This window comes from Ascaphus truei, chromosome 1 (genome assembly GCF_040206685.1).
Source record: "Ascaphus truei isolate aAscTru1 chromosome 1, aAscTru1.hap1, whole genome shotgun sequence".
NCBI classification, from domain to species: domain Eukaryota; kingdom Metazoa; phylum Chordata; class Amphibia; order Anura; family Ascaphidae; genus Ascaphus; species Ascaphus truei.
In genome coordinates this window covers 94,183,370-94,207,976 of record NC_134483.1, presented here as the reverse complement: position 1 = coordinate 94,207,976, position 24,607 = coordinate 94,183,370, and the positions used below count along the sequence as shown (strand labels likewise).

The 24,607-nt window shown below is 39.6% G+C and overlaps 1 protein-coding gene across 4 annotated transcripts in view; it reads left to right on the top strand.

Annotated features, from left to right (window-relative positions):
- BDP1 (BDP1 general transcription factor IIIB subunit) overlaps positions 1 to 24,607 on the top strand; it is a 74,613-nt gene that overhangs the window by 14,035 nt on the left and 35,971 nt on the right. For 3 of the 4 annotated variants that reach the window (XM_075591989.1, XM_075591996.1, XM_075591968.1), the window contains exons 7-22: positions 34 to 128; positions 3,657 to 3,711; positions 4,946 to 5,083; positions 6,093 to 6,371; positions 7,542 to 7,826; positions 9,055 to 9,232; positions 11,341 to 11,497; positions 13,503 to 13,582; positions 15,678 to 15,825; positions 15,911 to 15,952; positions 16,510 to 16,589; positions 17,222 to 17,453; positions 18,098 to 18,291; positions 21,264 to 21,480; positions 21,760 to 21,935; positions 23,624 to 23,858. In XM_075591989.1, coding sequence (XP_075448104.1) covers positions 34 to 128; positions 3,657 to 3,711; positions 4,946 to 5,083; positions 6,093 to 6,371; positions 7,542 to 7,826; positions 9,055 to 9,232; positions 11,341 to 11,497; positions 13,503 to 13,582; positions 15,678 to 15,825; positions 15,911 to 15,952; positions 16,510 to 16,589; positions 17,222 to 17,453; positions 18,098 to 18,291; positions 21,264 to 21,480; positions 21,760 to 21,935; positions 23,624 to 23,858 — 2,591 coding nt within the window. The remainder of the gene's footprint in view (positions 1 to 33; positions 129 to 3,656; positions 3,712 to 4,945; positions 5,084 to 6,092; positions 6,372 to 7,541; positions 7,827 to 9,054; positions 9,233 to 11,340; positions 11,498 to 13,502; positions 13,583 to 15,677; positions 15,826 to 15,910; positions 15,953 to 16,509; positions 16,590 to 17,221; positions 17,454 to 18,097; positions 18,292 to 21,263; positions 21,481 to 21,759; positions 21,936 to 23,623; positions 23,859 to 24,607) is intronic. The other variant, XM_075591979.1, reaches the window with a different exon arrangement.

Sequence of the window (24,607 nt, the reverse complement as noted above, 5' to 3'; positions counted from 1 at the left end):
AAATCTTAACTTGTTTTTGACTGTTTCCCTTAGAAACTGAAATGTTCTTCTTGGCTATCAGCATGGTTGGAACAGATTTCTCTATGATCGGCCAGCTTTTTCCTCACAGACAGAGAATAGAGATAAAGGTAACTGTCAATCTTAAATAGTTGGACATGACAAATTTTTTTTCTTGTTGAAGTTTTATTCATAGGTTGCAATCCCCCATAAAAAAAACATTTTTTATTTTGCATTCTTTGACTCTTATTTGGACCTTCAAAGGCACTGGGGGACTACGGGAAAAATAAAAACTGTGTGGTTACTAAGGGAGTTTGATTCTGGTGCCCTCAGGATATAGATGCTATTTTTTGTCTTTGGTACTGAAATAATAATAAAGAGATATATATATTTAAGTAAAAACAATCAGAGCCGCACTCATTGCTGCGGAAATGTGAGACTAGTTCATGTTGGTAATATTGCCCCTTTAACGCACCCAGTTACTTTTGAGTAATATAGAATCTGAAGCTTGGTCTGTCCTGAGCGTGAAAAAGATATTGATTTGAGGTTCAATGCAAGGAGCCTGTCCTCCATAGTATAGTAGTTTACTTAAAAACACAGAAAGAATAACCAGAGGTGTTGCCCTCACAAACACTTGAAGTGAATAAAGCACGTGTCCGGTTGCTTCCTTTTCCGCTCGTGACGTTACGCCAATGGGGTTTGTAGGGCCGCCCCTCCACCGCGCTCATATGTAGTGGCTAGCTGGGTTTTCTGATCGTCCGTTTAGTTCCGTAGTAAGGAACAGATCCCATATCCGTGCATTCAAAAACCTTTGTGGTATTACAATATAAACTGTATAAATGTTCTTGTGTTTCCAAGGGTCTTCCTCTTGTTAGAAATTAAGGATTTCCATAAAATCAGTCAATAGAAGCATCACTCCAATATACACTGTGACTGCAAGGGTTAAATGACTGCACAGTAACAAGTGGGTATGTCACATGATGGATTAACCCTGTTGTCACAACTGGAAGGTGCATTGAGTGCAATTAGTGAGTAGGTATGAAAATCAGTTGTCCTGTGGCAGCCAGCCCCCAGTATTGAAGTACTCGCTGAATCCTCACGTAATCCTTGGAAATAGGAGTCCCATCAGCGTGCTGCAGCCAAGTCACAAATGCAGCAGAGAAAAAGAGCAGCACTGCGGTGCACAGCTTGAAAAAGGGCCGGACTGCTTAGAAGATAAAAAAAAAACTATTTTATTGGCACGTAACGAACCTTAGATAGGGAAAGAGTAGTACTCTAACCTGTTTTGCCCGCCTCTTGGCGATTTATCAAAGTCATTATCTCTAAGCAGTCTAACCCTTTTTCAAGCAGTGCACTGCCTTGATTTTTCTCTGCTGCGTTGTTCATCTTCAAGCTGCAAAATTGAGGATCGTAATGGTTATTTACCTAACGTTTTCTGGTAAAAGGATGAGGGTGCTCAAAAGGTAGTGTTGCCTATTCAGGTGGTCCTCAGTATCCGACGGTCCATTTTTCGTCGAACGGCTCATCCGACGCCTCAAAACGCAATTCGCTGGACGCATTATCGGAACCGCTTATCTGACACTCGCCGCTGCGGATTTACATGAATCCGATTGTCCGTTATCCGACGACGGATAAGGGTGGAGCCGCGTGTGTGTATATGTATGTATGTATGTGTATATGTGTGTGTGTGTATATATATATATATATATATATATATATATATATATATATATATATATATATATATATATATATATATATATATATATATATATATATTCATGTAGAGGTATACTGTATATATATATATATCCATGTAGAGGTATCAGTACCGTGTTAGCTGAGCTTCAATAATCAAAAAATAAATAGATGATACCGTTCTGTGGCTAACGAAATGCTTTTATTTGTGCGAGCTTTCGAGATACACTGATCTCTTCTTCCGGCGATGTTACAATGAATGAAGCAAAAGGTATACTTAAAAACAGTGTCTCTTGGAATGTTATCTGTGCTGTTCCTTCCCCCGGTGTGGATGTGTTTTATGGCTAGAGGTGTCAAAAGGTTACTGAAAGCAAGTGAAGAAAGAGTGTGTATGTGTATCAGTGTGAATAAAAATGAATGGAGAGCCCACAGTATATACAGTGCTTTACACAAGGTGTGTGTGGAGTGGGAGTGGATATAAATGGTGTGAGTGGGTGTGGAAATGTGAGAGTTTGTATCACAACTAAAAGTGTGTGTGGATACTTAGTGGTCCCTATGTGGTTCCATCCCTATTCACCAATAGGGACCACCAAGTATCCACACACACTTTTAGTTGTGCTACAAACTCTCACATTTCCACACCCACCCACACCATTTATATCCACTCCCACTCCACACACACCTTGTGTAAAGCACTGTATATACTGTGGGCTCTCCATTCATTTTTATTCACACTGATACACATACACACTCTTTCTTCACTTGCTTTCGGTAACCTTTTGACACCTCTAGCCATAAAACACATCCACACCGGGGGAAGGAACAGCACAGATAACATTCCAAGAGGCACTGTTTTTAAGTATACCTTTTGCTTCATTCATTGTAACATCGCCGGAAGAAGAGATCAGTGTATCTCGAAAGCTCGCACAAATAAAAGCATTTCGTTAGCCACAGAACGGTATCATCTATTTATTTTTTGATTTTATATATATATATATACACACTAACTAAACTGCTTAGAGATAATGACTTTGATAAATTGCCAAGAGGCGCGCAAAACTGCAATACAACTCTTTCCCTATCTAAGGTTCGTTACATGCTAATAAAATAGTTTTTTATCTTCTAAGCAGTCTGGCCCCTTTTCAAGCCGTGCACCACAGTGCTTCTCTTTCTCTGCTGCATTTGTGCATATCTATCTATCTATCTATCTATCTATTATCACACACATACACCCCCCCAAAATTATCTAGCAAAAACCCTATCGAGCAACTACAAAATGGTCTCCGAACAGAATGAATAACTTTCCTAAATAAGTCAAAACTGTATATAAACCCGGATAAATAACATTTTGTGAGCAGCAACTACGTATCAAGGAAGAGGACACTTAATTGGAACTACTTCTGGAAGGACTTCCTTGAGTATTTTTACTAATGATACATTTTGGATTACTGTTTGGGGGGGGGGGGCAGTGTATATATTCAGTTTTTACTTATTTATCGGAAGTAAAGAGTAAAGGTGCACTCTTAAAGGGTTATCCGTGTTAACTTTCCGTACACTTGTGCTTTTTAAGCAGGTTAGCCTGTAAATCTGTGCTTTTTAACGTGTTCCTGAAGGAACCCCAGCCAGACCATAGGTGTAGGCAAATGTATCTACTTTTATGTTAGGGTGTCCTTAGTAGACAACTGTGAAACCCTGCTGTTTCAAAACCACTTCTTTCTGGCGGTGTATTCCTCTTCAATGCTTTGTCTTTATCGGTAAAGAGGTTAATGCAAGCATTTTTTGGTGTGTTAATATACACATTCTTTTGAATCCAGCTTTGCTGCTGCGGCTGCTGCTGCTGCTGCTACTCTAGTTGAGTGTTTGAGTGTAGCATTCACGTGTTGAACTGTACAGTTATAATTACCTAAGCCTTATTCCATAGATCATTATTTATTTATTCCCCCCCCCCCCATCACTTTCAGAACAAATTCAAACGGGAAGAACGAGCCAATGGATGGAGGATAGACAAAGCTTTTAGTAAGTACTTTGGTGTATCTTAGGCCGCGGCCAGACTGGGAATTGAGCGCCGTGACGTCATTTGCTGTGTTTGGCCATGCGATTCCTGGCCAGCTAGTTGCGTGCGTGTGGGGGTGCGGCCATGATGTCACAGAGCTGGCACGCACGCACCCGCACAAGCACATTCAGAGTTACCACTCTGATCGTGCTAAGCACGAGCGCGCGGGCCGTTTCGCTTCACCCTGGCCACAGCCAAAGTCTCAGATTTCCCAAGACAATCGTGTGTGTGTGTGTGTGTGTGTGTGTGTGTGTGTGTGTGTGTGTGTGTGTGTGTGTGTGTGTTACAAGGTGTTTGTAAGAGGGATGGATAAATGTGTTTGCTCTTTGGGTGAGTATGTGACAGTATTTGTGTAAGATGCATGTTGAACACTGATTTTATGATAAAGATGGATGTGAACAGAATGAAATGTTCACAATGTAAATTGAAATTCTAAAGCAGCCTCTTAGTTGTGCCTCTAGCTGTTGGATCAGGTACTTTTATTAGGATCTTGACGTTAACTCCCGAGGACACTTTTCCTCACGATTCACTAAGCTTCGATAAGTGATATTGGAGCTCAATCTGACATTAACTGCTACTAACTTCTATAGCAGTTCATATCGCCTCGAGCTCTGATGGTCCTTATCGGAGCTCAGTGAATACTCCCCTTTGGCAAAATAACATGTTACTCTACCTGCACGTGTTTCATGTGCCAAATTTAGATTATTAAAGCAGCAAAACAGGTTTCATTTATTGTGAGCCTTTTACATGTCGTTATTATTACAGAATTAAAGCAGGGGGTCTCCAGAGCTGAACTGTGTTAATTTCAGCTGGGGACCCACTGCTACCAGAGATACTTATCTTCATAGTGGTGCCAGTATCTATGCAGCCAGGGAACTGTGTGCCTAACGAAATGGCGACGTTTAAATGTCCCATGAGCCAATAGGAAACAGTGACTTCATCCGGTTCGGCTTTCTATTGTCTTGCGTGACCAGGACATTTAAACTCCACATAGATACCGGCTCAGTGTAGAGATTTATTGTGCCTGTATTGTTATGTCATGCATAGTGCAGTATACAATGGGACATTTGATAAAGTCGTGTTATTATGAGTGTTGTGCTTTTGCTGCCAGATGTATCTTCAATGCGTTGCAGACCCCTCTGGCAGTGAAACGCTTAGGCATTACATGCACGGTGACGCTTTCTTTCTGTTACACAGGAGAAAAGACAGCGTTTGATTTTCAGTTTTTTGCAAAGCTTCTTGAAGGAGCCCTTACACAGCAAAAGAACAAGAGGCCGGCAAAAAGTAAAAAAACACAGGAGAAAAGGACTGCTAAACCCCGCAAGAAAAAAAGAGGTAACGGCATGAATCTTACTACAGTATGTTTTAAACAACAAAAGACAGAATAGCCCAATGCTACATCCAATGTGACAAAATATATAGTAAATAGTATAGAGATAAATACTTCAATAATAATATTATCATGAGTAAGGGTCATTTAGTTAAACCCTTTGGCCAAAGCGGTATAAGCCTGCAAGCCGCGTCAAGGCATAACCAAATTTGCAGGTTCTTATACTAAACTGTGAAACTTCTCTCTTACCTCTGTTGGAGGGAGAATGACCGCAGTGGTTCTGTCCATGCTGCAAAATTAAAAAGTGGGCAGGGGTGAGTTTAAACCCTGGGAGGAGGGGCCACTAACCTCCAAACAACTGATGCCAGTTGAAAATAGAAATTAACAAACACACAAAGGTTTTTCATGTTGCTGATTAGTAGTAAAAAGTGAGTTATTTATGTTGTATTATTCCTTTTCTGTTGTACCTACATAGTTTTGCACCACAAAGAATAGAATTCTAACTGAACGCATTCCTTAAACCGCACCACTAACACAAGACACAAGTAGGATTGTGGTACAGTTCTCCTACTTCGTAAATAACTCCCAAATGCTGCAGTGCAAAGCTCTGGAAATCATATATATTCGTCCTGTTGAAGTGTCTTTTTCTCTTAGGTTGGTACACACGATGATTGCATATAGAAAGAACAAATCTTGTAGGTTTGCTAAAATACGTGACAGATGTATGCTTAAATGGAAAGTTCTCTAATTAGAACAGGTAGCTGTTTGCTCTTAATAAAACATTTCCACATAGCAAAGGTAACTTGCAAATAGTAGTGGAACAGAGGTGGATCTGCTCTAAGACACCCAGGTTCACGGTCCGATTAAAAAAATATTTTTGTTGTTACTTTGGGGCGATGGGGGAAATATTACTGCACGTCTCGTGTATCACCGTGTAGGAAAGCTCTCCTACAGTACGTTTGAATTACAGTTTTGCTATGTATGCTTTGAATGATTAACTGTCAATAATCCCAGGTAAATCCACTGAAGAACAGAGGAATAGCCTTAGTGATCCCGAAGCAGACAATTTGTCCGAAGGAGAGGCAGTAGATGCCAGGACAGCTGAGAAAGAGAACGAGGAGTCTCCGTGTGTCACAGACGGTCAAGCTGCTTCCGATCCTGTCCCTGGTAAAAAGAGGAGAGCACGGAAGAAAAAAGACAGTGACACCAAAGAGCCAGCAGCTGAGACTTGTTCGGAGGGTCATATTGACCTGCCTAAGTTATCAAAGAAGGGAAGGAAATCCAGCAGGAAATGTGAGACACACAAATATCATGCTTTCTAAATGCACAGAAATAGTATTTGGGTGGGAAATCAAAATACAATGTTTTGTATTCTAGTAAGTGTGCGACTTGAACGTATGTATGAGAACTGCTCATTTTCATAACAATCCTCATTTTTTTTGTAGTTCTGTACATACGTTTATTAGTGTTTAACAACTTTTTATTAAATCGGACAGATTTATACATAAGTTAATACATCTCCTACATATTTTTTAGATGGGCTTTTAGATTATGGTTTGGAACAATAATTTATAGAATTGCTCATTAGTCCGTTAATAAGGTGAAGGTAAGTGTTAAGATGGTGTCTCGTTACTTTTCTCTCGGAAGTAAGAGCAGTAAATGAAAGCAGTATTCCTACATTATGTTCTATATTAGGCCCCCTTGTTCATTCATTATAAAATTAAACTAAATGCAAACCTAGAAATCCTAGCTTGGTTATATAGTCATCAAGGTTTCCTCACATCCAAACACACTCTTTACAATCTAATCACTTGTTTCTCTCTCTCTCCTTATGTGTGTTTTACCGTCCTCTTTTTCCTTCTTTATCATGTCTGTACACTTCTGCAGCCAATGAGTGGGTCTTCTGATCAGAGCAATCCCTGTTGAGGCTGTTCATGTGAGGTGTCTGTTCTGTGGATCAATGGTATCTGCAAAGGGTTTGCTAAACAAAATAATCAATGGCGTATCCCTGAGCCCGTGTGAGGACTGCACACTTAGTAAAGCCCCAAACGACCTACCCTGAGTGGTATAGCTGTCAATTACAGCAGAAGCTTCCAAAGTCGCTCCCCACAATGCTTTGTATTCACAGCGGCAAGGCATGGGCGGCCATGGCTTTGGAAGCTCCCGCAGTAATTGAGAGCTAAAGCACCTGTGCTGCCTGCACAAAGAGATGCAGTTTGGGGCCTTCTTAAGCATGTCCCCCCCCCATGAACTGAGGGCACTATGCTGACTGGGATCAGTCAGACAGTTTTGTTAGAAATAGTGTTAGTAAGCAATAAGATGGAGTAATATTTTCTAGCAATAGGTGCATAGTGTAAATAATAAAAAAAAAAGTTGGGAACCCTTGCTGTAGAATAATGCAGTACCCTTTGCTCTTTTAACAGATTGTTTTTATTGTCTATTTGTTTTATATGACTTGTACAGGTATTGTCACCGCAGGAGAGGAGGAGAATAGCCCGGGTGATCCTGAAACAGCGGGTCTTTCTGAGCGGGCAGCAGTAGCAGAGGGCGATATTGCAGGCAATGAGAAAGAAAGTGCGAATGTTGCAGAAGGGCAAACTGCTCCTGACAGCATCCAAGGGAAAAAGAGGAGAACACGGAAAAATAAAGGCGACACCAAAGAGCCAGAAGGGGAGAGTCCTTCAAAGGGTCCTGCAGATCTGCCACCGTTATCCAGGAAGAAAAAATCCAGACGAAAAGATAGAACAAGTAAAGACCAGCTGTATACTGTGTAGACATAGTAAAAATATCAATATAATTGCATAGCCTTCATTGTGTGCTGAAATTCTAAGCTTCAGCATTTATGTAATGCTATAATAATGCCATATTAGGCACTTTTTCTTATAAGGAAAAAAGGCTCTGAGGCTTAGTCCCCACTGGCTACTGCAGCGCCCGCTATGGTGGGCGCTGCAGGGACAAGAGCAGCGCCGGGCATGCTGCGAGGGGCGGCCGCCGCGCGGTGCGTTTTCCCAGGAGACTGGAAAATTGAGATCAGACCTAGCGACGGAGCGCTAGGCCACGCCCCCGGCCATTCAGCCAATGAGGGCGAACCTGCTGGGTGAAGTCATGGCCGCGCCCCTGTCACGCGCCCCCCGCCCCCCCCTGTCTTTCCTCCTGCAGCTCATTGCAGACTGGGGAAGTCGGCTGCACGCGCCGCCAGCCTGGCAGACGCGCGTGCAGCGCAGGCACTGGGGCCGTAGCCCAATATTGGTGGGTAAGAATACATCTTGGGCCCCAGGCAGTCTGTGAGCCCTTTTGACCACGTAGTGCATTACAGCACAAGGCATGCTTGGTGTATTTCAACAGATGAATGGAAAGCAGCAGCTCTCCCTCTGGAAACACTGTCCCTCTCATGCCCATCACTAATTGAATAAGCCACTAAAAAATGGCACCCCATCAAAACTTTATATGCACACAGGCATCCATGATGTGGCCTCTGCTTCTGTTGTATCTAGAAACCCTAGAAAACTGCATGCACTATAGAGATTTTGGTTTATAAAGCCTGCATCCTGAAGCATTATGCTGGTCTACACAAGTATATTCAAATGCTATTGTTATTAAATCAATGAGGTCTATATGATAGTTTTCAGGTGTGAGACCTGTTTGAACAGCTTCAAACATTTGTGGTTATCATTTCACAACCGTTTGGTTACTGCTATAAAAAAGGACTGACTGCAATGCTTCCGTTTTGTTCTGCACAAAATAATATTAATAGTTGCGCTGGTCTCTTATTTTGTTAGACTGTAAAAAAAGTTAATAAAAAGGGAGTGTGAGAGAGTTGTCAAAACAAAGTTCAAAGGTTTCTTTGTCAAAAAACGTCCTTTTCTGCCAAAGAAATGCAGTGTTTAAAAGCTTGTACACTGTATTTTTTCTAAAGCTATCACACCTACTTTTCTTCTACTTAAACATTTATATTTTGTCCTTAAATGGTTTTTAGAGAGTTGTGAGGTACTGGAGGACAGTGTGGAATCTGTTGATAATGTCTGTGAACTCCCAGAAGGCAGTTTATCTCCAGCAGCAGTAACAGCAGACGGGCCTTCTGGAGAGGATGAAGAAACACTTGTACTATTCGATGAAGATAACGAGAGCAGCATGGGTCTTGATCAGTTATCCAGGTATAAAATGTTAGATGTGCCGAGATCATCCACTGTGAAATTAACCTTTATGCCTAGGCACATACTGTATATGAATATTTTAATGGCTGGCACACACGTAGCCGATGAACACTTATAAACATTGTTGCACTTCCGTGGCCACCGCTCCAGTGCATACGGGGGTTTTACAGAGCTTGCGTTGTTACCTGAGCATGCAAGGTCGTCCTTTACCCCAGATGCCCATCATTGAGGATGGCAGCGTTAACATGATTCAGCTTCTCTCCCTTGTGTCTCTCTCATTGTTTGTTGTATTTGCAGAGATTTGTCTTCAGCCTCTCTCCGTTGTCACTAAGACGCTCTCACTCTCTGAGATATTTACTTATTTGATCTTTACATTTGCGTTTTATTATTTGATCAGTAGGTGATCTAAAAAATATTTCATTTGTATTTTATTACTGGGATATCTTAACATTTACTGTTGATTTGTATATAACTTTTTTTTATTTTGGTGAATATTCCTAAATTCCTGCTCAATTAACCGTGCAGAGAGTAGAATAGTATCCTAACTGAATACCCCTCGGGTGTATACTTTTAAAAATCTGTGTATAGTTTTGCTGGGGTATTTTGTGATCTTGGGGCGGTTATGCTTTGTCAATTGTTATATGGGGCATTATACTCTGACATTGTCCAGGCTGGAAACATCCACATTTTGAACACTTAAATACCCAAAGCATCTATAAATATACGTTATTCCTATATTCAAGAGGAATAAAGAATATGATTCTGGGTACCTTTTTATATTTGTAAAGTTTCAGTTTCTAAACATTTACCAATTGTAACACATTGGCAAAAATGCAAATGAAAGATGACACTTTTTATTGATTTATCAAAAAGTAGCAATTTATTATTATATTTTATATTACATTACATTACTCTCCAAATATATAAAACATTTGTGAACTAGGTATCATATTTATTTGCACAACAGTCATTCTGTATTTTGTTGCCTTTATCACATACAGGTCATTTTTTATAAAATTGCACACGTCTTTGACTTAATGTTTTTTTTTTTTTTTTTTTTTAATAAAATATATTTTTCTATGTTGCTTTTTATTTCTTGCCGTTAATTTGGCAAGCTTTGGAAAACATTGTTACTTGAACAGTGTAGTTTGAAATGTAATCCTAAAGAGTTTAGCCAAATACATTGCTATGTAATGTCATTTATTGCTAAAATTAAAGCACAAAATTATTTAAAAGCATAAATAACATTATTAGCCAATACAATGGAGTGCAAAAAGGGAAATCAATGATTTGTCATAATACCAAGATGGAAAATGCATTTGGCCATGCAAATAAAACATGATTTCTTATATAGTTGTACCATAACATTTCTGATGAATAAAGCAATTAATCAATGTGTCACTGTTGAGACTCTTGAAGTTCTGTGAAATAGGATAAGAGGTTGGAATACACATAAGACTTTTATTTTTTCACACCACCTACCTAAATCACGTGGCCAGTTATCCATGCACAGATGGCATCGGTTGAAAACTCCTTATGTGCTGAAAAGAGACAGCAGAGCAGAAATGTGAACATTGCTTTGGACATGTCAACGAAAAAGTTTAATTAGGTCAAAATCATACCTCTCCTAATTCTGCTATACTTAAACACTAAACCATATAGAGGTGTGAAATGCAAAAATGTTTCTCATTGTTGGGGAATTCTGTGGCATTTCTATTTGTCTCACCTTCACCTCCTTACTAATCCTAATTGTGTTAGGTTTTATAGCCAGTCCAAGATGTAAAATGTTTAAAGCTTCAGCATCAATGAGACACTAGCTTGGTCACATTACTATACTTAAAGAATGTATTCATTGCATTACTGGTCCAGCCTTTCCATACACATGTATATTTTCATCATGGTAAGTACTGTATGTGTGTATCCTGATGAAGGTATAACTGTTTCTAAACTGATACAATGCTCTGAGTATATTTTTGTTGTTATATTGATGTGCTCGCCCTATTGCCCCTTACAGTTGCTGCAGAACATAGATCTTTGATGTAAAGGGTCTCCTGTGTCTGGTTTTGTTTTTAGTAATAACATTTGTGTTTTCAATTGATATTTTTCAGCATGTTGGAGAGTACCACTGTTTCAGACGTACATGATTCGCCTGTGTCGGGGGCTTCACAGGTGTCCTTGATTGATCAGAGCTCCAAATCTGAAGGAGATGTTCAAATGGAGACGACAAGTTACAAAGAATCCAATAGTGAAACGAGTGGCTGCAAGGTAAATATTCTCTGTATACTTTCAACCAGGCCACCTGAATTTAAATGACTAAATAGTTGGCACTTACTGGTCTTTTAAATGATAATCAAGTGTTTTATTAAGTCAGCGTATCAATGTTTTGGTCCACACAAGGACCTTTTGTCAAGAACGAAATCTTGATACACTGATTTAAGAAAACATGTTTTGCGATCATTTACAATGATTTGAGTGCGAAATGGGATGTTTGGCCGCGGCCAGTTCGTCACAGGTGCTTCGCCGCCAGGACTACTCTCCGCATGCCGCCATCAACAATCTTTAAATGTCCTCAGCGCTGCTTGGATCTCCCCAGCCGAAGGGCACCACACTGAAGCCATTTTGTGAGGGCGCGGGTGCACTCACAAATGGCGTTGAAGCAAGGTGCCCTGCGGCTGGAGAGATCCGAGCGGCGCTGAGGACATTTAAAGATGGCGACGAGGTGTCATGTAGAGAGTAGTTCTGGCTGCATAGGGCAGGTGGCGATTTGGCCATAGCAAAACGTCCTAGGCCGGATTGAGTGCCAGTTTTCTGTTCTCCTGTGAATATTACCAGCCTCACAGGTAGGCATGGGCGGTTGCATGGAATAATATGCGAGTGCTCTTGTTTTCAACATTATCTACTGAATTTACACTCCTTGCTGGTAAGAGGACTTCTCATGGACCAAAAGTCACAATCTCCGGAAAGTGGTTTAGTAATTTATTTTATTGTACAAACTACAGCATAAAACAGTCACGTCTAGGACATAACTTCTAATATAGCACAAAGGCAAAAATGAAATGAAACTAAAAATCATATTGTGGTTTATAATAAAATATGAACTGTAATTACAACAGTTTAATAGAGAAATGGTATGTATTTGTTCTGTTACGTACTACATTAACTACTGTCTCTGTACGTTCTCCCTCCCTACCAATTAGACTGTAAGCTCCTCGGGGCAGGGACTCCTCTTCCTTAATGTTACTTTTATGTCTGAAGCACTTATTCCCATGATCTGTTATTTATATTATCTGTTATTTATTTGATTACCACATGTATTACTACTGTGAAGCGCTATGTACCTTAATGGCGCTATATAAATAAAGACATACAATACAATATTAAATCGGCATAATTTATTTTGGTTATGGCTTTGGAATAGACCATGCCAATAGCATTAAATTAATCCAGATATTGTCTCAACTGATAATTCACACACACACAAAAGTAGACTACAAGACTGGGAATATGTACAGCTTGGATCTGAACTGGCAAACTGCACACCGTTTTCTTGACTTTGACGCAGTCAGTGGAGCACGGTGGTAATATAAAATACAAATGCACCCCTCTGCTCGCATTTTCAATGCTCCTTTAGGGCTTGCTCCTGTGAATGCTTCACATTTCTGAAAAATAGTGTATTTCTAGGTGTAATAGATGTGGGCATTGTTATGCTGGGACTTGTGATTTCCTGGCTTTTGACCGGCACCTGGGTGGAAGGAGTTGGCATGCAGCGTCCCGATTACTGCGAGTTTGAGATTTGTATTTGCTTTGCTCTATGTGCAGTTTGTATAACTTGGCGTTAAACGAAAGTTGTTCTATTACAAACATTACATTTTTGCGACTGACTTGTGGACAGATTTTTTTTTTTTCTTAGTCAGTTGTAATTAAATATTATTGGAAATTTGAAGGCCCCCCCAAAAGTTAGTCATTTTATTGATGCCTAAACTCCTACGATGGGTCATAACAGAAACCTATGGTAAAAGGGTTTGAAATGACATTGAATGGATAAAACACAAGTTGTCACCTGTGCAGTCAGTGTACCGGGATAGCATGAATGAATAAGCCTCCAGTGTTTGATGCCAGCTGTGCTGCGTTATATAAAACCTGTAGTTGTTGATTATAGAAGTGACTTGGTTATCCAAATGTAAAGTCATGCAGTTTTAAATGGCTGTGTTCTGTTATTTGTCCCTTCTTTGGGTAATATTTTGATGAGCATTTTTCTTTGTGCCATCAGAGTGATGTTGTGTCTGCTAAAGTTCCAGCTGAAAGAGCTTGTGCACCTGATCACAGGCTGGATTCAGAAGCTAAAGACAGGTAAGTGGTCACGCGTGCATTTTGTCCTTAAGAAATAGACGTGTTAACCCCCTGGGACCTGTACATTTTACGATGAGGTTACAACTATTGAAAAACAAAAGCGAGTTGTTTGATTCCAGAATATGTGCAGACCTGGTCCTGACCAGAATTGTGGGATTTGTTACCCTTATTAAATTATTAATGTAAGTGTTGTGTCCCTTCATCTATTAGACATGATAGTCCTAGCAAAATGTAGGTTTATAGCAGGTCATTACGGGCCATATTTACTAGCAGTCTTCTATCATGAGACATCTTCTGACACTGGAAGGCACCTTACACTCCATATCAAGAAGACATATGGTATGTTATGGCAGACGACTACTTCGTAAATATGGGCCTATATGTTATAGTGCAGCCCTATGGCTGCCGTAGGACTGAAGTAGTAGTTGCAGAGAGAACTTACATTGGTCACTTCCTGATGGGACTCTGGGAGGGAAGATTACATCGTAGGCATTGTTGATATTGTCTTCTCTAGCCAATGATCTTGTATGCGTACCCCCTTCAATACAGAGCACGAAAAAAGCCTGAAATAGTGGCGGGTCTCCAAGCTCTTGTTTTAGCATATATGTTTTAATATATATGTATTAATAAGACATCCTCAATACATCAGTTCCACTTTTCAAAAGTATTGTAACCCCACACTGGTGTTTAAAGGTGCATTTTAATGTTTAAGATTTCCGTATACTACTGTAGGCTCACCAGTAGGGGGAAGAAATATTTAAAAAAAAAGGGTATTGGACAGCAGGAGTTGGCATGTGAAAGTTCTCCATATGAAAAACCACTAGAATAAAAAAGAAAATACCATCACATTGAGCTCACTTTCAAGATTTAATTTTGAGGTGGAAGAATTGTCCCCTTAAACTAATAGACTATATCACCTTTTATAAATGTTCTTGGCATCTTTCATATCAAAGAAACACAATTGGGAGGAAGTTCTTCCTCCCCCTCCCGCACCCTCCTACCCCCACTGTAATAAAGTGAGTTTCTGATGTCTGGTGTTCAGGGGCTGATTTGCTAAATCCCCTGATTTTACCACCATTGGTCTAAGTCTTAGATTTTAGACTCTAAAAGACAATAGGATAGCTTGGTTAGCTACAGAAGTCAAAATGACAGTCAAAGGCTCTTCAGCTGTCTGGGATTGATCATCTGCAGGCAACAGTTTAAAGCCGCAATTTAGAGCAGCCCATGCAACACATTCATGCTGACATATATACAGTAGCTAAGCACTGCTCATTTACTATTTTTTTTTTTTTTTTTAAGACCCTGGGAATCCAGAAATTAACGACTTCTACCAATAATGAATTATAGCCGACTACTCCTAACAGCAATAGGAAAATATACTTGACAGTAGAGAGACTTTCATGCTGACTTTCTCTGAGAGGGCAGATGAGCATACACCTCTGTTTTAGGCTTATATGATTTTTGCTACTTTTTGTCCCCTCTATAGCGTAATAATAGTTTTTAGACACTATGTGCATCATTATACAGTGTTGATGTTCATTTTTAGGGGAAGGGTCATACAATTGCACCATGAACAAGAACTACAGCTTTGCACCCGTTGAGCGTATAGTGGTTGCTTAGAAAACAAAACATAAAACAACTGATGCTAAAACCACTGTTAAATTTGTCAATAATAATAATAACTTATTTCATATAGCGCTTTTCTCCCAATGGGACTCCGTGCTTCACAATTACAGTATAGTGTGCGCTAAGTAGCACATAGGATGTCTACAGACACCATCCCTGCCCAAATGAGTTTACAATCTATATTGTTGCCAAAGGTCAGATGGAGCTGATACTGGGAATTGAACTAGGCTCTCCTGATTCACGCTCAGTTGTTCACAGAGGTAGTGTCTTTACTCACTGAGCCGCTCCTTCTCCTTAGGTCGGTCACTATTTTTGTAGCTTTTCAAAAAAGGGTTTTGATACCAAAGGGGTTATCATCGGAATATATTGAGATTTGACATATGCTTAGAACAATATGTACTTTTAAAAGGATACTAAATAGCTATTGACATTTTGTGATGCAACTAAAGAATGGGTTTACTGTTTGTAGTGCGCCTTCCCAGCCAGTGAGAGGGCGCCTGTCGAGACCCAAACCAAACTTGGCTAAAGCTTCTGGAAAGAAAAAAGCAGCTGCCCAGGATCAAGCTCTTACAGAAGTGGAGACATGTCCGACTGATCATACGAAAGATGCTGGAGAGGTATCTTGGCTGAATCCAGTGTACTGTAAATGCCATGCTAAACTTTAACTATTCATCAGAGAATTTAGTATTAAACATTTCCCAGACTTTGGGGAGAAAAGTTGACATTTCAGTTAACCTTGATTGTGTATGTAATTCGGTACCATTTGTAGCAAATGGACATCTCTTAATTTGAGCACTCTAGGGGTGATGTATGAAGCAATGTTTGGGCAAATTGCGATTTGAGGGGTGTCAATAGGAAGAGTTTGAGAGGACTGTACAGATTAAGGTGCATCAAACTCTGCTTCTCCGTCCATCACTTTTTTAGTCTTGTATTTGCATAAAAAATAGTTTCCGGTTCTGAGGTAGGTGGTGAAAGCTTTTCAGAGAAACCATTTGCATGAAATAGACACCCTTCCATTTGGCAGAAAGGGGAGCAATGCATCCAACCCCTGTTTTATATGCACTTACTTTACATTGGTCAATCTGCACTACTGTTTGCACATATGGAATTCCATTAATTAGGTGCAGGAGCTGCACTGGTTATTATAGTGCTACATAATGAACATTGCTGCACTTAATGACGTAGCATTGCTGTCTTCTAAAAGAAGTCCTCTTATTTTACTGAAGCTCTTAGCGTTTGTGTTCTGTTGATTTGTGTCTTAAAGGTCGTATAAGATCTTCTCTGCTGTTTTTTATTTTTAGATTTCTGTTAAATCCAATGCTGCCCAAAATCCTCCTGAAGAAGACAGTGCACTGCAACAAGGAGCCGAGGCGGGAGCTATGTAAGAGTGTAGTGGATAGAGCGCGTTCTAATACAGACTAATAAAGTAGACTAGACGGACGCTGCAGTGCTACCTTCTCTGCAACCCTGAATGGGTTAGCGGCACCGTATTACCGCTTTTATAGTGGTTTATTAAACCGCTTTTAGAAGTTACTTCTGACTGTACTATTGTCAGTTAAATAAGTATGTTCTGATATATTTCTAGGGTAATGTACAAGGAAAATAGGTTGCTATAGCTCTCAGTACTGGGGAAGGAGTGTTGTGGTGGTTAAGATAAGTAAAGGAGCCTGAGGGTTTTATTATTGTGCCTCTTAAAACTCTTGTTATGTTGGATTTACCACTTTTATCTACTTGTGCTTTCCTAGGACATACATAGTAATATATATCAATATTTCTTTCTGTTTACAATATTGCAATGAAGATATAATAGCTGCTTTTATGTATGAAAATCTCCCCTTCAATTAATAATGGATGAAAAAATGGGGACATTTGTCAATAAAAGGCACCAATGTAAGTTTCTTCGCCAGTTTAACACAAAATACATATATTCTAAATTAAATCTTTAAAGACATAATTGATGTAAGCTTTTTGGGGGGGATTTTCCTGTAAAAGTGCCATTTATTTATTTTTTAGGGCAGAGGAGCTCTGCGCTCCTCAGGATGAATGCAAACTATCAGCCATTAAACCCGCAGCACTGGCAAGAGGCAGGCTCCACAGACCAAAGCCCAATGTAGCAAGGGTGTCTGCTAGGAAAGGGAAACCGGAAGCCAGAGGGGAGACAGAGGAGGAACGAAATGACGCTGCAACTGAAGACGTGAGCAAGATCCCTCCGACTCCCACAGAAGAATCATCCATTTCTGTAAATGTAAGGATTTATTTTTAGTGCAACAAGGTCAGATGTCAATCTAGTTAATCAGACTGAAAGAGTTCAGGACATAATGGCTAAAGCACGATTGCAGGTATTTCATTCTCCTTTTGTAAATCTGAATCAGGTGGTGGAAGGTAAGGTAACCCTTTTTTTGTGAATGTTTTATTTTTAATTATTATTTATTTTTTTAAATCAAGGATTTTCCAAATTCATTGCTCATGCAAGAATATTTAAAGGTGTTTGTAAAGATTTTATAGAGAGAAACGTAAAATATTAATAACAATGTCGAAAATAACCCAACATAAGTAAAAGGTGCAGTTGCTAAATATTAAAACATGGAATCACCTTCTAGAGAAACAGGGAGATAAAAGTATAGAAGTTGCAAATATGAGAAATGAGTTAATTTATATCTCTGCCACTTCTGGAGAAAATGAAGTTCCACTATGGTTCACATCACCATGTGTACACAGCTTTAAAACAAAGCTTTTCACATTAAGTATAACAAATGTTTAGTTCTGCTACCTTTTACATTATAGTCTAGTGTACAATGATGAAAGTATGATTTGCTACATGGTTTAGGGCCACTTTACCTGGTCTTGACATGTAACTATATATGTTAAACTGATTTCTCTTACTATTAGTGTGAAGACCAAGAAAGGGAGGCCTCGCCAGTAGATGAGCGCTGTAGACCAGAAGATTCTGCTTCCAGTCCACTCGCTTGTAGCTCCCCAAAATATTCACACTCCGAGCCCACGGAGTCAGCACTGCCATCGATTGGAGAACATGATTCTGTTTCAGTAGATGTGGGAAAAGGTGACACGCAGGAGTCTTCAGTGTAAGTGTCTCGTTTGAGGTGCAGGCTAATGTTTCAGAACTATATAATAGATGATGGCAAGATACCGCTCAAACCCAAGTGTAAAGATGTATAGAAAACCTGGTGCATGGGGAAAATATATATATCAAGATACAGAGAAAGTGACAAGGTCACAGCAGTCCCCTTTTCACATTGCACTCAAGGCAGAGGAAATAGTAATGTACATAAAGATATAGTATATCTCTGTATCTTGATACATAATGTTTCAGAACTGCCAATTTTTTTCACCAAGTTTGACAATTGAAAGCTCTTAAGCCACAGACTAAGTGTTGTTTTATTTTTTTAATAGGATGTTGTGATTTCTGTATATATAATTTTAAGAGTTTGTATATCTGCTTAGCTTGTATATCAAATGGTTTCAGTAATATATTATATATGTTAGAAAGAAATACTTGGTAAATAGTGTTTTGGAGCAGAGTAGTGTGTAGAGAAATGTGAGACATTGGTACCCAGAGAAACATGTCACGTTTGGAAGATTATTTTAGAAATAACATTTGAACATCTTATTTCAATGTGTGTAGAATGAGACGGGCATAGGTCAGTTTAATTTTCCTGTTTACCAAGTATATCTCAACACCTGCGACTTTGAGAAAACAAGGATTTATGCATGCGCCCTCTGTCCCTGGATACGAACACTGATAGGGGCAGGTTAAAGCTGCAGTTCAAGTTGCCGTTTTTTAAAAATATATATATTTTTTTCCCATTCAATATGTGCATCTATACAATCTGCACACTGACAAGTGATTAGCTAAGCTGCAGATCGATCCGTTCTCCTGTAATCAATCGCTTTGCTCAGGGTTATTTAATTCAGCATTATGGAAAATGTAGTCCTGGAATATGATTGACTGGGCAGTTACTAGATACACTTGGTGCACTGCTAGAGAGAGGGCGGGGCTCAAGAGCCAGAGCTTCTCAGAAGGGGATGGGGGCTGTCACTTTAGAAATGCTTCCTACATTAGAAACATTAAAAAATGTCTTAAACATTTTTTATTTTTTTTAGTGTTTTCTCACAGTACAGAACTGATTTATTAAAAAAACACACATGTAGAATATTGCTTGAACTGCTGCTTTAACATGTGGAGAAGGCAGCATATCCCATTCTAAGTTTCATGTTACTATTCCTGCAAGTATTTCCTGGATACACTTTCCAAAAAGTTATTTGTAAATAATTTTATTAGTAATGTCGTCTGCTCATTTTGGGATTTAACCTTTAACACCTGTATAGCTCAATGGGCCTGTTACTGCACACAAGTGTAACCGCTATTTGTTACATTTATTGTGTAGATCAATATATACATAGGATAGAAGAAATCTACATAAATCAGCATGTATGCACTTTGTCATAAACCTGCTTGCAAGCTTATTTTAAAAGGAAACCTTTCTCCAAGCGCGAAAAAGGTTATATCAAAAGCATTTAATGTTTTGGTTTTTTTTCTTGCTGAGAATTCTTGTGCTGTTAGTGTACTCCGGCACTTCTCTGGAGTGCTGCGTTTTTAAGATCTGAACTTTGTTCGGTTTCCATGGAAATCACAAATGGAAACTGCTTGTAAAGGAATAGATGTTGCAGACGCACACGGAGTGCAAAGTTAAAATGGAAATGTACATTATTTGCTTTATCTTCAGGTACAGGTTACAGTGCTCTTGAGGCTATTCCTGATGAAATGAAAAAGTACAAATACAAAAATATTACTACCTTGCTCACACCCTCATTTACAGTGTTAAATGTATATGCAATGGCCAGCTGAAAAATAATCTCAATATATTGTGTCCCAAAATGTCCAGAGACGGCTACATGGATGAATTATTTCATCATTTCCCAACTATAACAAATACAAACAGTATAGTGTATAGACAGCGCACTACTGATCCACTCTTCGAGAAAATGGTATAGAGTAGTGGTACAGCGGGACCCTAAATCCCACAAAATAATAACATACATACACACAGGGTTCCCAGCACTCTGCAAATTAAGAAGTAAGAGCAATGTTTTGAAAACAAAAAAAGTATTTTACTTATATTAGTAATGAGTTGTGATAACACCGTCACTTGTTACTGTATAAAGGGTAGTAATCTAATCACACAGATGGGCATCAGTGCAATATACAATGTCTATTACTGTATTAAGGGTTATACAGAATCCCTGGCTGCTGTGGAAGCACTGTTTGCTAAGCAATAATGGGAAAAGACAATGTTGCAGACCTCTCTGAGACATGCAAATACACCACATATGGTATTTTTATTTACTGTATTACGGGTAGTAATATAGCCACGCAGATGGGTATCGGTGTAATATACAATTAAAAAAAAAACACTTGCTAAATAAAACCAAAACTGCTCCTGAACAGCAAGCCAATAAATACTTATCTGGAAGCAGAGTGGTGAAAGGCAGAAGAACAATGACATTTTCAGAGGAGACTACAAACACAAGGGAACAGTGAGGGGAAGAGTGCAAAAAAATAAATAGGGAAAATAGGACTACACAAGGAAATTCTTACTAAAGGTAGGGGAGGATAAAAAATTAAATAAGAGGCAATGTTTCGGGACATGAACTCCTTCCTCGTGCCCATCCCCACAGGACAAATGTCTATGGTACTTCCCTAAGTTCTCCTCACACGTAAATGTGTGTGCCTAAAAAGCTTGATAAAAGGGGCATTCAGAACTGTTCCACGGAGATTCCGCCTGGTAGAGGTACAGAAGAGATGTACGAATGCAGTTTATGGTACTCCGGTCGCTGTGCTCTCCCTGTGTCGCTGTGATCAGTAGAATGCTGCACCTTTAATATTCAGTTAATGCATCTTGGAAACGTTTGCAATATTTATTTTAAGGATATGGATATAGCAATCTGCAGATTTCTGTGCCTGCAGTCTTACAATTTGCTGCTTCTTTTTTTTTTTTTTTTTTTTTTTTGTGTGTGCAAATATGCACGCTTACAGGTCTCTTGGATCATCTTCTGAGCCGGAAAATAATTCTGTAACTGTGAACACAAATCCACCTGTAAGGGGCCGATTGCAAAGGCCCAAGCCAAGCTTGGGAACAATAGCTGGAAGGAAAGTGGCAGTGATAGAGAAGGAAGAGGAGAAAACCAAAGGGGAAGATGGAAGTGGTATCAAGCGCACAGAAACGGCGTTCAGTAATGTACACCAGGAAACTGTGAGTCTGCATGTCTCTCTCCTTACTTCCACGTTAAGTTAAAATCTCGGTATGTAGAAACTATTCACTCGGTTTTGAAATAACAAAAACTGAAATTGGCTGCATTTAGGATTAAAGTAAGATATGAATAACGTACAATGTATTATCACCCAATATACTGTATCATAATTATTGATCTACTGTAGTTATCTAAAATATGTGGGTCTTATCAATGTAGGACGACTTTTAAGCATCAAATCCACCCTGAAAATAACCACCACTGTTTTTGTTAAACCCTAGAACGTTGCCCCAAAAGCCTCATCAGTTTCAGAAGAGAACCTCACCAAAGGTGAAGTGACAATGGATGACCAGGAATGTTCTAATGTGTTTCATCCTGTGGAATGTTTAGCAGTGTGTCCAGAGAACATCGAGGGCAGACCTGATTTTCAGCAGTCATCAACGTTAAAACATATAGAGTAAGTATAGTGTAGCTTTCTAATTGAAATATATGTATAAGAGCAAGTTGAAGGAGCATTGAGAGGTGGCCAGTTATGAAATATATAAAAATCCGAAGCAGCGGTGATCTCGGCTAACTTCGAAACTATTGTAGGTGGTGAATCAAGATACACCGTCCAGTCAGGCTGCCGGCCTGAAACAATGCCTGCCTTATTTTGCAGAAATCGGTCATGGTGACCTTGCTAAGGTGGATGGTGTATGTCCACTTGTTTGTAGAAAATGTATGGCATTTGATGCTGACTCCTGGAATGGAGCGCAGTGTTATGTAGCCCTTCTTGCTATAATTTTCTTTTAATAAGTCGGTTCATAACGACTCCATTAGGCAGTGGTGCTATGCCATGAAAGTGATTTATAGATGGGGGGAGGGAGGGAGTATAGCCTTATCTCTCCTTTAGCTCAGGTGAAGGAAACATTACTCGGCGATAAAAATAATTTGAAAATTATCTATTTTAATCTTTCAATTAATTTTTTTTTTTAAATATATAACAGTACGAAAACCATGTGGCTGTCTGAGCCAACCCCCACTATTTTTAAGCTCTGGGTACCCCACATTCCTGAGATTTACCAGTAACGTTAGTTTAAATCTTGCTCAGGGGGGACAAAATAGCCGCCAAATTTCAGGCCAATAGGAAGCTTCAATATCGTCGGTTGTGGCTTCCTATTGGTGGATGGCCATGTAAATCCTCTTTAAAACCAGGAAATAATACCGGTAACTTCACCACTAAGGGTCTTGGGAATCGATGGACACCTCTGTTCCAATCCTGTAAAAACAAAATGTAAAATAACTATCAGACCTAAACACCAAAAATAAAATGACTGTTTTCCCTAATTGCAACATTACTGCGTACAGTAGCTTTGTTTACTCCTGTCCATAACAGCCTGTGACGCATAACAAATGTATGGTAGTAAAGGTAAGGTAGTAAACTTCTGTCACACACCATGCACAAAAGATTTCAAATGAAACTTTGCATGGTGTTGATAGCACAGTATTTTCTTTGTCGTGCATATTACAGAATCAAGCTACAGCTTAACCCCGTTATAGCGCGGTCCTCGGGAGCCACCTGCGACTACCGCGTTATAAATGGGGTCGCGGAAAAAAAATGGCCGCCGAAATGTAAATTATTTTTTTTTGTGGTGGTGGTATTGTGTCCGCCGGAGGGGGAAAGCTGAGAACTCTCCCAGGGTTCCCAGACCCGGTGGGGCAGCGGCAACAGCACTTACCCGGCATATGGCAGCTCTTCTCTCTGTCTCTGCTTCCTGCTTCTGCTTCCGTCTTGTGAGAGCAAGCTCCCTTAAAGAGACAGTGTGTCTCTGTGTGTGCCGTGTGCTCTGAGTGTGTGCCGTGTGCTGCGAGTGTGTGCCGTGTGCTGCGAGTGTGTGCCGTGTGCTGCGAGTGTGTGCCGTGTGCTGCGAGTGTGTGCAGTGTGCTGCGAGTGTGTGCAGTGTGCTGCGAGTGTGTGCAGTGTGCTGCGAGTGTTTTTTTTTTAAATTCGCGGTCCACGCTCAAACCGCGTTATAAGTGGATCCGCGTTATAGCGGATCGCGCTATAACGGGGTTGAGCTGTATAACGTTTATTACATTGAAATGTTTACAAAGGCAAATGAATTCCATTTGGCACAGATCAGAGTTCTGCAATTTTGTTTTCAGTTTCGCAGAAGAAGTCGCAAGTTCTCAAGAAAACACAAAACCTGCAGCGCTGAAACCTGCGGTCTTTACAAGGGGCAGATTGCAGAGGCCAAAACCCAATGTAGGACGACGGGCAGCTTCAAGGAGAGAAGTGTTTGCTTCACAGGAGGCAACTAAGAGAGGAGACAGCAGGGAGGCTGAAAAAGACACGGGTGTGGAACAACACACTGGAGACCAGTTGCCCTCCGATCCAAATGTAAGGGACTGACAACTCTGTCGTAAAGAACTGTTACTAGTATTGATGAATGTCCCTTGTATTGATGTTTTCACTTCCCATAATAAGGAAAATAATAATCTTTGAGATGGGACTATTTATTACTAATGTGAACGCACAATATTCTTGTGGTTTATATTGTCATATTGTGTTTAGACTGGAGGAATAACTATGCATTTGACTTTGAAACTTAGAGCAATTTTTACTTTATAAAAAAAAAAAAAACTAACCTTGATCCTTATTTAATCTAACAGAAACATTTAAAAGCTGCCCTTTTAGAAGTCATCCTATAAAATGAAATGTCAGATTGTAATGGATTTACATTCAGAAGTCCACATGGAACATTCCCCTACTCCAATAAGGAAAAGTGTTCGTGTATCTGATACACTTCTAAAACATGTATTACTAAGAGCAAATAATAAATAATAAATACATACATAAATACATAATACATACATAATAAAATAGTAAGGAAACGCACATTTAATCCAAAGTAAAATTGAAGTTTGTTTTGAAAAGTAGAACACTAGGGGACAGAGTTTTATCATTTCTCTTAATTCGGTACATAGTATATTTAAAGCACAAGTTCCTGCTTATAATCTAAATTGTGATGCCTGAAGCACAGAGAGATGTGACTTGTCCAAGGACACAAGGATTTGACACTGGGATTTGAATCTGTTTCACCTGCGTCTATGGCACATGCCTTAGCACTGCATTACTTCTACTTAATA